At 34.8% G+C, this 13,561-nt stretch overlaps 1 protein-coding gene across 4 annotated transcripts in view; it reads left to right on the top strand.

Annotated features, from left to right (window-relative positions):
- The first annotated feature begins 115 nt into the window (after positions 1–115).
- The window catches only part of UFL1 (UFM1 specific ligase 1), a 29,517-nt gene continuing 16,071 nt past the window's right edge, over positions 116–13,561 (top strand). For 2 of the 4 annotated variants that reach the window (XR_517960.5, XM_002714591.6), the window contains exons 1-9: positions 116–216; positions 1,340–1,485; positions 2,549–2,577; positions 3,255–3,352; positions 4,559–4,673; positions 6,800–6,930; positions 8,538–8,596; positions 10,526–10,672; positions 12,595–12,770. Coding sequence is in view for 2 of the 4 variants with exons in the window: in XM_002714591.6 (XP_002714637.2) it covers positions 140–216; positions 1,340–1,485; positions 2,549–2,577; positions 3,255–3,352; positions 4,559–4,673; positions 6,800–6,930; positions 8,538–8,596; positions 10,526–10,672; positions 12,595–12,770 (978 nt within the window). In the remaining 2 variants the exon portion in view is untranslated. Of the gene's footprint in view, positions 217–1,065; positions 1,182–1,339; positions 1,486–2,548; positions 2,578–3,254; positions 3,353–4,558; positions 4,674–6,799; positions 6,931–8,537; positions 8,597–10,525; positions 10,673–12,594; positions 12,771–13,561 lie in introns of those variants that run through there. The other 2 variants (XR_016233843.1, XM_089332877.1) reach the window with 1 other exon arrangement.

The raw sequence follows: 13,561 nt of genomic DNA, 5'->3' as shown, positions 1-13,561 counted from the left end.
GCTCACGCGTTTCGTATTTGAATCGGGGGCGGAGTTTCTTGTCCCTCAGCGCGGCCCGTTCCGTCTCGCCGCCTCGCCCGCCGCCGCGGCTGGGCTGACGTGTCTGCTGTTCGTCGGCGTCTCGGCGAGAACGGCAGAGATGGCGGACGCCTGGGAAGAGATCAGGCGGTTGGCGGCTGACTTCCAGCGCGCGCAGTTTGCCGAGGCCACGCAGAGGTGCCCGACCCTTCCTCTCCATTGTGGAACCCGATTGAGGCTCCTAGAGGACACGGGTGGATCTGGGAGCTTCGATCCCAGGCCCTGACCTCTGGCTCCTCTCAGCCCGGCATCCCTGCCTCCTCCCTTCGCCCCGAGCCTGGATCGCAGTTCCGAGTCCAGGCCGCTTTGCGAAGCCCGGGATCCCCCGGGTCTCGGGTTGCTGCCGTTTGCTGACGCGCCTCACCGCGGCGTGGCCGAGACTGGTGAATCCGGGCTGTCAGATCTCTGCTCACCCACCCGCCACACGTCACTGTGGCATCCTTATCTATATACACTTCCTGACTCAGGATAAGCTTGAGCGAGTAACCCCAAATACAGTACTATGCAAATGCTATATTGACCCTTTAAAAATGTTTGTCTGCCCTGACAGATCTAGATCTAGGCCAGACCCATGACGCCATCTGTCATTTTTTAGGGCTTCTGGGGCCCTGACATGGTTGTACAAACCCATTCATTGGGGGAAGTGTTCAGATCACCATGACTCTCTTCTTTGACATTACAGAGCATACAGAAAGAACCCCTTTTATTTGTTGATTGTTTCCTACCTGTGTTTATTCCCTTTGAAGCTGTATTTTGTATTACTGAGGGCTACAAAAAATATTTTAAAAACTAAGGCACAATAAGTGCATGAGTAGTAACTAAGAGTGGCCATAAGCCAAGTCGCCTGCCTGCCTAAAGACCAAGTGAATAACTGAGGCAATTCTGCTCTTCACTTAAAGGGAACTCTGGCTAAAGTGGGAAGTAGGGCTGGATTTTTTTTTTTTTTTCTACCTGAATTATGTGTCCTCAACTTTCTATTCAGATTTGAAGACTGGAACTAGGCCTAGAAGAGAGCAAACTTGACGTCTGTACTAGAATGATGTATGCTAGTCAAGTAAATGCTTTACATGTATGTCAACCTGCTTATTGAGATATTTTTTCAGGTATGAAATCAGTGTTGTTACACTAATGGAAGGTACACATTTTGTAACTCAAGTTAGTGACTTTATGCGAACTTCTGTAAAACCAGTTTTCATACAAGTGCTAATTTTGTTATGCACCAATATATCAAATGCACTTTTTAAACTTTTTTTTCCTTCAGATTGTCAGAACGGAACTGCATTGAGATTGTGAATAAACTGATTGCTCAGAAACAGCTAGACGTAGTTCACACACTCGATGGGAAGGAATACATTACTCCAGCCCAGATCAGTAAGGAAATGAGAGATGAGCTGCATGTTCGAGGTGGTAAGTCATTTCTTAGTGTTTTTTTTTCTAGATTTTTGAAAGAAAAAAAGTACTTTCAAAACATAACTAAATAAATTGTTTATAAGATACCTTTCTCATGTATTAACTTGCTTATGAGCTTAATCAGCTTTAATGTATTTTACTAGGTTCATGAAAACATGATCATATAATTTAAGTGAATTAAAATATTACCACTTCACAGAATAGTACTTTCGTTACGATTTTGAGTTATTTATACTGTATGTAAATTAAATGGTCATCTTTTCACAGTTTTTTAATTTATTGCATAACTTAGGAGAGTGTTCCCAACTGCCTTTTATAAGGTGGTAATTATGAGGATGATAAAAGATTTGGAAGGATTATAGAGTTTCAAGAATCAGGGCTTTATTACCTACTATGCTTTTAAAAAAAAAAAATTACACGTATGTAGGTCTAAGTTAGGTAACTCAATGTAACAGTGTTATATCTGTGTTGTATGAAATGCTATTTCAAGCACACAAAAATTTCCTTTGTCTTTTAAAAAAAAACTTGAACAAACTATTAAGGAAATTTTTACGCAAAATAGAATCAATTATGAAAGTAACTCTTACTGATATGTCATCTGTATATAGTTTTGGTGTTGGTTGTATTTTTTATCTTCCTACATAGTACTAATAAAATATAAGCTATAATTTGGAAAACTTAACAGATTGTCTTTTGTTGATAGATAAAAAGCCTTCCTTTCAATTTCAAATAAATGAAACACTCAAATGAAAAATTCCATCTTACTTTATTTGAATATATTGTGAGTTGTACCTCCATAAGTTTAGCCAATTTGTGCATCAGTTGTTGTACTTAAGTAGCCTGAGGTGATAAAAGCAACTTTGAAAATAAATTATTTCCTGTGGCTTTAGCCGTGAAGACTTCCTCAGTTATGGTTCATATTTGAACACATTAATTCTTGTGGTTCTGCGTCCATTATAGAAGGACTTTGATTGTCCAAAACTTGAATCTGTCAGAATTTATAGTTTTTGACTGGTCTGTGGGTACACATAATTTAAAATAAATTTTCTTTTCTTTAAAGGTCGAGTAAACATTGTTGATCTACAACAGGTAAATCTTAAATGTATGAAATTTTTGCTTTGATTTCTCAATCTTTTGGTACTATGAATTTGTTTAATGATTAAAAAGTGTCCACTAATCCCAGTAGCATAATGGTTGTGAAGAAATAATTATGTAATCCTCACTGATATATTGGATTGATTTAATAAGCTCTAATGTACTGAATTAATGCTCCTTTCACAGTTGATTTGCTTATTCTTTATTCTTTACCAAATAAACTCATAGTTTCCGTTTTATATAATTGCAGGTTTATTTTAACTTTTTGTGAAAAATCACTAGTGTTTCCTGTTTACATGTTCTTAGTATGTAGGAGTAATAGAGAAATATTACAAAAGTAGAGGATGTATAAAAATTATATAAGTACATATATCAACACCAAACTACACTAGATATAATAACCTGGCAAATCTTGTGTGAAATGATGTCTGTTAAATAAAAATGTAATTTTCTGCTCAATAAAAGTGTTCTTAACAAGTGAGAGCATAAGTCTACGAAATTGAAAATAAGCCTTAAATTTCCTATTTGAGGCTTTTACAGTATTTCAGATAAATTCAAAAAATCATGTAAGAACAAATAATTTTTTAAGAAACTATAGTTCTATACATGTAATTTCAAACTTAAGAAATAATACAACCTCACCACTAATGTAACTTGTGTTTATTTTCCAGGTAATTAATGTGGACCTGACTCATATTGAAAATAGAATTAGTGACATTATCAAATCAGAAAAGCATGTTCAGCTAGTATTGGGACAACTGATAGATGAGTAAGTAAATTTTTTAAGAATTTATTTATTTTGTTGAAAGTCAGAGTTACAGAGATCAAGGGAGAGACAAAGAGGGAGAGGGAGGTCTTCCATCTGCTGATTTACTCCTCAGATGGCTGCTGCAACAGCAGGCGTTGGGCCAGACCAAAGCAAGCAGCTTCATCTGGGTCTCCCACGTGAGTCCCAGGGGCCTGAGTACTTGGGCCATTCTCTGCTGCTTGTCCCAAGCACCTTAGCAGGGAGCTGGATTGGAAGGTGAGCAGCTGGGACATGAATCAGAATCCATATGGGATGCCAGAATCACAAGCTGTGATTTTAAAATATTTAGGGCACCACTTTGTTGTCTTTTTTTCACTTCAGCAATATTTAAATTTAGGTCAGTTGTAGTTAGTTAGGCATTGCATTTAGAATTCTTACAGAACTGACATTTATAAGGATCAGTCTACTTAAAAAGTAAGCAATTATGTGGAAAAGTTGGAAATACTACAAACATAAATTATACTCCTATTAGCTTAAGGCAGTACAAAACTTTTTTTTAAGATAGATTTATATATTTATTTATATGAAAGGCAGAGTGACAGAGAGATTGGGGGGTGGGGGAGAAAGGGAAACAGAGAGAGGGAGACTGACCTACCATCCTCTGGTTTACTCCCCAAATGCCCACAATAGCCAGAGCTATCCAGGCCAGAGCCAGGAGCCAGGAACTCCATCCAGGTCTTCCTGGATTGGTTGCAGGAGGGACTTAAGTACCTGGACCATCACCTTGCACTTGGATTAGCAGGAAGCTGGATCAGAGGCAGAATAGCAGGAACTTTAACCATTCACTAATAGTGGATGGAGGTACCCCAGGTAGTGAATTGATTTGCTACACCACACATGTATCCCAACTTTTATAATCTTTCTTATTTTATCTTAACTCTGAAAGCAAGCATGTTCGAAAAAGTATTAATGACTGCAAAATTTCTATTCACTAAGAAAAAAAATTTATAATAATTTTAAATTATAAATAATAATTTATAATTCATTGATTAGGAAAAAATGACTTTTAGAATATTGATTATGAGTTATATTTACCTACACATACCATATTTGTTACTTTGGAGGCATATTTTAACAGAAATTGAAAGAAATAAAGGAAATAAAGAAAAAACATTATTCCTAATTGGATTTTTTCATTCTTTTTTTTTTTTTTTTTTTCACTATTAGGAACTATTTGGATCGATTAGCAGAGGAGGTAAATGATAAGTTGCAAGAAAGTGGTCAGGTGACCATATCAGAATTGTGTAAGACCTATGATCTACCTGGAAACTGTCTGACACAGGTATGTTTTTTAATAGTATAATCTATACTTTTAATGAGGAATTTGAACCATTTTTGGGAAAAAAAAGAGACTTTCTAAACCATCGGTGGATTTACTGCTGCAAAAGTCTGACTTAATATATAGGTAGCAGTGTATTTTGGGGGTACGTCCTATGCATTGATGACACTGAGGAGTTCATTTAAAAATGATTACAATGCAATCTTTCTGAACCAATGAGTACTCAAAAACTAGTTTACAGACTAAGCTCTAGAGCTGACTTGATGTAATAATATACTATAAGTATATATACTATATATAATAATATACTATCAATGCATGGATGTATTTGGTGCTTCTGATATTCACTGTACAGAAACTTTAAACAACAATCCTAGATTCCCAGTTATATTTTCAGAAATGAGTGGTGAAGATTATAATTAGAAGGAGGTACAACTGGTGTCTTTTGGTGAAAGTCAGGATGCTACTAACAATCTTATAATTTATAGGACCTCCCTGTCAACAAAATCTCAAAAGCACCAACATCTTTTGATGTCAGTTTCCTTCCTGTAAACTGTCAGTATTCTAGAAATCTCATATGTTCTCTTTGTTAAAATTTTTATTTATTTATTTGAGAGGCTGAGCTATAATCAGAGAGGGGGAGAGACAGACAAAAAGGTCTTCTGCCCAGTGGTTCACTCCCCAAATGGCCTCAATGGCCAGAGGCAGGCTGATCTGAAACTAGGAGCCAGGAGCTTCTTCCAGGTCCCCTATGTTGGTTTTGGCACTCAAGCACTTCAGAGTTGGATCAGAAAAGGAGCAGCCAGGACATGAACCTGTGCCCATATGGGATACGGGAGCCTCAGGCAGAGGCTTAGCCTACTATGCGACAGTGCCAGCCCCTTACAAAATTCTTTTAATTTTAGGTATTTGTGTTAATACTCAAACAAAATACCTTGATTTGCAATCACCATACTACCTGAAAATAGGAGCCTTTTTCTTGTTTTTTAAGGAGTTTGACATTTTAGAATCATGAAAGTCCACTTGGATCAGTGGAAAATATGTAGGTTTTGGTGTTAAATGTTGATTTGAACCCTGTCTATGGCTGTTCTTAGTTGGTATTAGGAAAGTTACTTCATCTTTTTTGTGCTTTAAGTTACATATCTGTAAAATGAGAATGTTTACAATAGTCCTCTTATTATCTATGATTTCAGTTACTCTGGTCAACTATGGTCTGTACAGTAGAGTGAGATTTTGAGAGAGAGAAAGGGACCACATTCATATAACTTATACTGCATTGTTATAGTTATTTTATTATTGTTAATCTCTTACTGTGTGTGATTTACAAAACCATATTTATCATAGTTAGAAATTCAAATGATTTCTTATAAAACTGAAAATATGTAATTTCTTTATTAGCTTAGCTCTAATTTTTCGGAATATCATAGGCAGTATTCTAAAAGTTCATTAAGTTGTTTGAAAACATTTTTTTCTATATCATAAAAGTTTAGTCATGCTGACTTGAATAGCTTGAACTTAGCTTGGGATATGAAACATGCTCAGGCTTCATTTGCGTTTACTTGACCCAGTCTTTGTGTAACTGTGGGGAAGTACTCTGTTGACATTGAAAGCAGATTACCAAGAAAACACATCATCTGTGATTTTAGATCTTGTGAAACAAGAAATAACTTGTTAATATTTGTATCAAAGAAGATGAATTTTCAGGTCTTCTGGCTTTTAAAAGACATAAGTTTCTGTTAGTGCTAAAAGTTCTAGAAAGGGTGTTCTCTAAAACTCATGTATATTTCTTCACTGTCTATAAATTGGAAAATATATCTAGAAAAATAGGTAATCATTTTTTATTTGACATTAGAAATAGATTCTAATTATCAAAGGCTAATATTGTTATCAAAGGCTAAGTGTTCTAATATATTAGGAACTTGATGCATTTCTTGGCTTTGCCATGAGATAATGAAGTTTCCTGAATTCAGCATTTTCATCTTAGTTTATGTAATGCGTGCTTGTTGAAATTTCCCAACCACAAAATCAATACAACATCAGCATGCAGCATGAGTTGAGTATGAGTACACAGGAGCATATGTGTCACTTTGTTATTTCAAATTAATAGAAATTTACATCTTTGTCCCAAGGCACTCACTCAGCGATTTGGTAGAATTATCAATGGACATATCGATCTTGATAACAGAGGAGTAATTTTTACTGAAGCTTTTGTGGCTCGACATAAAGCGCGAATCCGTGGACTCTTCAGTGCTGTTACTCGGTAAGCATATTTTAGAGTGTACATCTTGTGCATTTCTCTTTCTTTTTTGAAGGATTTATTTATTTACTTGAAAGGCAATAAGAGATGGAGACACACACACACACACACACACATACACACAAATAGAGATATCTTCCATTCCCTGTCACTTCCCAAATGGTTGCAACAGCCAAGATCTAGGTCAGGCCAAAGCCAGGTCTCCATCCTGGTCTCCAGCATGGGTAGCAGGGGCCCACATGTTTTGGGCCATCTTCCATTGCCTTCCCAAATATATTAGCAGGAAGCTGGTTTGGAAGCACAGCAGCTGGGACTCAAATCAGAACTCTGATATGGATGTCATGATCATAAGCAGCAAGTTAACCAGCTGCACCACAATGGTGGCTCCTTTTGTATGTGGCTTTTTTTTTTTTAACTTTTATTTAATGAATATAAATTTCCAAAGTACGGCTTATGGATTACAATGGCTTCCCCCCCATAACGTCCCTCCCACCCGCAACCCTCCCCTTTCCCATTCCCTCTCCCCTTCCATTCACATGAGGATTCATTTTCAATTCTCTTTATATGCAGAAGATCAGTTTAGCATACATTAAGTAAAGATTTCAACAGTTTGCTCCCACACAGAAACATAAAGTGAAAAATAATAGATGATTTTTTAAATGATGATGAAATCAGATCAGACCTATTGTCATGTTTAATCCCAGTGAGAGTCAAGTTGGGAATGTATGTGGCTTTGATTATGACTTGCATTTTTTCTTCAAGCAGCCAAATCCTTTTATGAAGAAACAAAATCTGAATCAGAACTCCAGTTTGCAAAATAAAAAGGGAGTTTCAGTGAATTGGAAGTGGGCATTGCAAAGTCCTAAAAAGCAGCCTAGCACTCTTGTAACCTACCTCTCCTTTCCATCACTACCTTCAACACCCCTTGGCTCCAGATGCACTTGTGCAGAACACAGTTTAAAAACTGCTGCCCACATTAGTATATTGAAGTCACCCTGGAATCATGGAAAACCATGTAGTTGACATTCGAGGAGTTGAGTCATAGCTCTGTCATATACTTTATTGAGATCGTTAGATTGTGCACTGCAGTTGGGTGGATTTTATGATACACAAATTATACCACATTAAAACATCTTTCAGAAAAGAAATGCATAGTCATAGCTTAACAATTCTGATAATCAAAAAAGAACATTTTAAATGCATCCCTCTCATCCTAATCTAGAAGTATATCTTTCTGAATTCCTTTCAGTTACTTATGATCTCATTTTTCTTCAAAAATGGAATCATATATAACATGTACTTGAGTATTCCCAAGAGAGAGAAGAGCCTCCAGATAGAACGGAGTGAAAAAAAAATATGCACGGAAGGCCAAAGGAGATAGTCAAGTGTCACAGAAATAGGTGAAAATTTGATGCAGTGAGAATATAATTGATTCTAGATGGAAAAACAGAATGATTTCCTTATTATTTCAGTAGGATAATTCTGATGAAAAGTTTAAAATTTGATTTAAAATTTTTAAACTCCATAAAAAATTGTTTTTTAAATAAACTCTTAAATACATAAAGCTGCTTGACTTGAATTAATAAGAAAATTTTTTTCTTCCAATGAAGGCCTACAGCAGTGAATTCTTTGATTTCAAAATATGGATTTCAGGAGCAACTTCTTTACTGTGAGTTTAGTTTAAATCGTATGTCATTTAATTAATTTCTAAATGCTGTTAATGTAAAGTTTATTAATTAACTTTAATGTTTTCCTCTTAATCTTAAAATTTATTATAACTAAAATATTTCCAGTTTTCATATGTGCATCAGTTATACCTGTCAAATACTTAGTATTGTCCACTCTCAGAAATGGAATGAAAAAGTGTGTTTATGTATGTATGTGTGTGTATTTTATATATATATAGAGAGAGAAACACACACATATATATATATAAAATGAAAATATGTATGCACTATTATTCACATACATCTAGAGAGATTTAAAATTATAGAATTAAAAGTAGTTTTTATTTACAATTTTTCTTATAGTTTTATACTTCATTTTCTAATATTAAAGTAAACTATCTAACAAAATTTTTGTATTTATCAATAAAAATGTATTCTTAGCATACCAACAATACAGTATCATCTCTAAAAAGAAACTTGGTTCATTGTCTATTTCATGTGTATTTGAAGCTCATTTGAGATTCTGCAAGTTTTTAATGTTTTACTGGAATAATTTTTTAAAGCAATGATTTAATATTTCAACTCAGATATCAGTGCAAATATAGGAATTAAAAAAATGGAAAATAAAATATAGAATCAAAAATTAATTGTCATTTACTATCTTTCAAAACATGAACTTTAAAATTTTAAGACATTTAAAATTAAACTAGCTGTTTTTGCAATCTATATAAGGATTGGGTAAAATTTCATTTTATTTTAAAATTCTTAAAAGTAATAATTGATAACTTAAACTTTGGTTCAAAATTAGTTTGTGTTCACATTTATGTGAAATTAAGAATCATGTATTATAATCTGTTGAGAAACTCAAATGTTTCTAATATATTATCCTAATTTACTTAGCACTGAAATTTTGAAAGTCATATATAAAGTAAGTTATTTCAGTTAAGTGCTAATTCTCATAAACATTTCTTTATTTCAGGAAGCTTTTAAATGTGCATACTGATTCATATAAAAATAGCTTCTTTCTATCTTTCTTTTTTAAGTGGATTTTTATGTAAAACAACAATGTAAAGTTAAATTTTGTGATTTAAATAAAAAACCATAAGTTTTTTTATTAATGACAGCACTATCCGTTTTCAAACTGGCATCAGTCTTAGGACAGTGGTGGTGGCATGGTACTCTTTGAGTCAGTGCTTGTTGTATTCAGCTATGAATACAGTAACGCTTCAAGATAGATATTGTTATTATCCCCACCTAATAAATAAGAAAATGGAGATATAAGGAATATAATTTGCCCAGCGTTTGCAAGTAGTAAGTGGCAAAGTTGAGGTTTAGACTTAGGCAGCTATCTCCAGAACCCATTCTTTAACGATAGCGTTGTGCTTCTCTTGTAGGTAGGGTTGGAATGCCTTGCTTCAGCTTACTCAGTGGAATGTAGTAACTTATATAAAAACCTTGTCCTTGGGTTTATTTCCTGCTGCTGATTCTCATACAGTTGAATTGTCTTGACTTTTTCTAAATATTAGAATATTGAACTTGGTAACAATAGTGATTGATTGCATATATCTGTTCTCAAAGTATTTGATCATCCCCTTATAAAGAAACCATGAGGTAAATACTGGCATTCCTTTTTTTCACAAAATATTCAAACTCAAAAATTTGGTTAATTCAACAGTTTGCAGTACAAATTCAACACCTTTAACTAGTTACCAAAATTTCCTGAATTAATAAAATAAATTTTCTGATAAGTATCAGAGAAATTTTATATAAAATATAATCCCTTCCTTTATGCTGTTTGAACATTAAATTGGTTTTTAAAAGTATAATAATGAATAAACTGTGAAATGATCAAGTATTTTTTAAGATTAATACCTGCTGTGATTTATTTGTGTTTGCTTGGATTTTTTTTTAATTTTTAATTTTTTTTTAAGCTGTGCTTGAGGAACTTGTTAATAGTGGACGCTTACGAGGCACTGTGGTTGGTGGGAGACAAGATAAAGCTGTGTTTGTCCCTGACATCTACTCCAAGACACAGAGTACTTGGGTGGATTCCTTTTTCAGGCAGAATGGCTATCTAGGTAACTATTTCTTTTTTAAACTAAAATTTATTTCTAAAACTGAAAACATTCTGAGAAAGTATCATCTAACCTTGGAATCCATGTGTATTGCTCTGTTGTTGACTAGATGATAATTTTGGTTTCCATTGACTATAAAAGTAGGCAGGTTGGTTTCTGTGGATCTTAGACCTGAGTTTAATTCCATGGTTACAGAACAGTTGTAACATTAGAAGACCAAAAGCTAATATATTTACCAACAATTAATTATTTCATATATTAAGATGGTGCTACTAAACACCAAGTAATTTTATTCAAAAAAGAAATTGTATTTTATTATGTTTTATAAAGTTGCCCGGTTTTTCAGTTATATCATCTTCAGAATATTTTACTGGCTGTCAAACTAAACAGGGTTCATTTTTATTAGTTTTCCAGTATTCCAGTGACACTGAGCAATTCTAAATTCTGTTTCTAAGGTTCTGCTCTTATCTGGATAAAGTAGATTGATTGTTCAGTAATTAAGAAATTACTTCAGAAAGTTTTTGCTAAATGCACATTGTCTTAAAAAAAGATTTATTTATTTATTGAAAGTCAGAGTTACAGAGAAAGGCAAAGAGATCTTCCCTCCACTGGCCCATACCCACATGCCCACAGAAGCTAGGGCCATCTTCCACTGCTTTTCCCACACTGTTAGCAAGGAACTGGATCAGAAATATAGCAGCTGGAACACAAACCAGTGCCCATATGGAATGCCTATGTCACAGCCAGTGGCTTTACTCATTACGCCACAGCTCCAGCCCCACTGCACATTATCTTTAAAAAAGATTTATTTTATTTATTTGAAAGACAGAGTTACAGAGAGGGGTAGAGACACAGAGGTCTTCCATCCGCTGGTTCACTCCCCCATTGACGGCAACAGCTGGAGCCAGGAGCCAGGAGCTTCCTCCGGGTCTCCCACATGGGTGCAGGGGCCCAGGGACTTGGGCCATCCTCCATTGCCTTCCCAGGCCATAGCAGAGAGCTGGATTGGAAGAGGAGCAACCGGGACTAGAACTGGCACCCATATGGGATGCGGGTGCTTCAGGCCAGGGCTTTAACCCACTGCGCCACAGCGCCGGCCTCGCACATTATCTTTTAATTCTATTTTTCCCCTAACTTTTTGAAGCTCTGACATCTGGCTTAGTTGGTTTGATCAATTTCATAACCCAAGTCAAACCACATTAATAGATTACTTTTTTCAGTAATAAACCCGTGAGGAATCAGTATTTAAACAATTTTAACATCTGCTAAGATAGTGGGCTTCACTTTTCTTGATTTTCTATGATGTACTTTTCTTCAGTCATAGGTTTGATTAGAATTTTGTTACAGTTTCCTTATGTATGATTATTGAGGTTGAGGGTGAGTTAATGAGGAAATTAGCTATCTCCAGTAACTTTAGTGACTATAAATCTAAATTTTCGCTTTTTACTTTTGTTTTATATGTTAAATCCTTTTCTAGTTTAAATTAAACTAGAGAGTTATTGTCCTATGTTGTCTCATGAAACATTGAAAAATATATTTTGGTCCTTGAATTATAGTGACCAAAACAAATTCACTTAGTACGTAACTTTGTCCTTTATTGCCATTTCTGATTTTATTACTCTGTAGTATTTGCATTTCCCTCTGTCCCTTCAGCTGGAGGGAAAATGAAAAAGTTAGTATTCAGATTGTACTTGAAGCAGTTTTTCTACGAAGATCTTTAGTAATTAGAATTTGGCTCAGTAAGATTATCAGAGAATAAGTACCAATACATTCCTATGGTTTAATTTGTTATTCTAAAAATATTTGAATAAGGTACATTCATATACAAAGAACAGAATAGATTTTTTAGGAGTTAACTTTTTCTGAGATTCCTAAAAGGTGTAAATAACTAACAATTCTACTTCATTTTTGTGATGTATTTATAGAATTTGATGCCTTGTCGAGACTTGGAATCCCAGATGCTGTTAACTACATAAAGAAAAGATACAAGACTGCACAACTTTTATTTCTGAAAGCAGCTTGTGTTGGTCAAGGACTTGTGGATCAGGTGGAAGCATCAGTAGAAGAAGCAATCAGCTCTGGAACTTGGGTTGATATTGCAGTATGTTTTCTTAAATTTCCTCTAAGTCAGTGACAACATCACAATTGGAAATATTAGGACGTGCAAGGTCATCTTGGCTTTAAAGGCAAATTCTAGAAATCATTGTTTGTACAAACATAATCTTAATTATTTTATGCTTAATGTCTTTCCAACCTATAAATAGAAAGTAGTCTTCCACATTTAGTTAGTCACCATCTGAAATTCTAATCTCAGACAAGCAAACAACATTACACTCATGTTAATCTTGATAGAGAAATTAGTGAGACTTATCTCTGCCTTACCCCATGCATTTTCAACTGTACTGGTATCAGGTATTGTGTAGCATTTGCTTATTCCTTATCAGTTGATCTCTGCTAATGCATTAGCACAAGCCACTTTGACACAGATAGTTTTTTACTTCAGTGTTCAATGTGGGCCTCTTCATTATACTAAAAAGATAAGTGTAGGTAAAGATAAATAAGCCAGAGGTCCATCCATTATTTTCTAGCCTAGGTCCAGACCTCCTTTTTTTTTTTTTTTTTTTCTCAGCATAAAATTTTCTTTTGGATACCCAAGTCCCTAAAACTTGAAGATTTAAGTGTTTTTTAGCCATTCAACAAATTTTATTAAGTACATCCAGTGTACCGTTCTACTTTGGGGGGATGTGGAAGCCAGACTCATTTTGTGCTCACAGGAGGAGCAGTTTCACTGCTGAGAGAATGTTAAAATGATCATTTCAGTAGTAGAAAGAGCTAAGAAGGAATATGTTTTGGAGGTACAAGTCGATAGGACAGCAGTTTGCTAGTGTATTG

Source organism: Oryctolagus cuniculus, chromosome 5 (assembly GCF_051225735.1).
Source record: "Oryctolagus cuniculus isolate XC-2025 breed Fujian yellow rabbit chromosome 5, ASM5122573v1, whole genome shotgun sequence".
NCBI classification, from domain to species: domain Eukaryota; kingdom Metazoa; phylum Chordata; class Mammalia; order Lagomorpha; family Leporidae; genus Oryctolagus; species Oryctolagus cuniculus.
The sequence above is the reverse complement of the archived record's forward strand: the minus strand, read 5'-3'. Positions and strand labels throughout refer to the sequence as shown.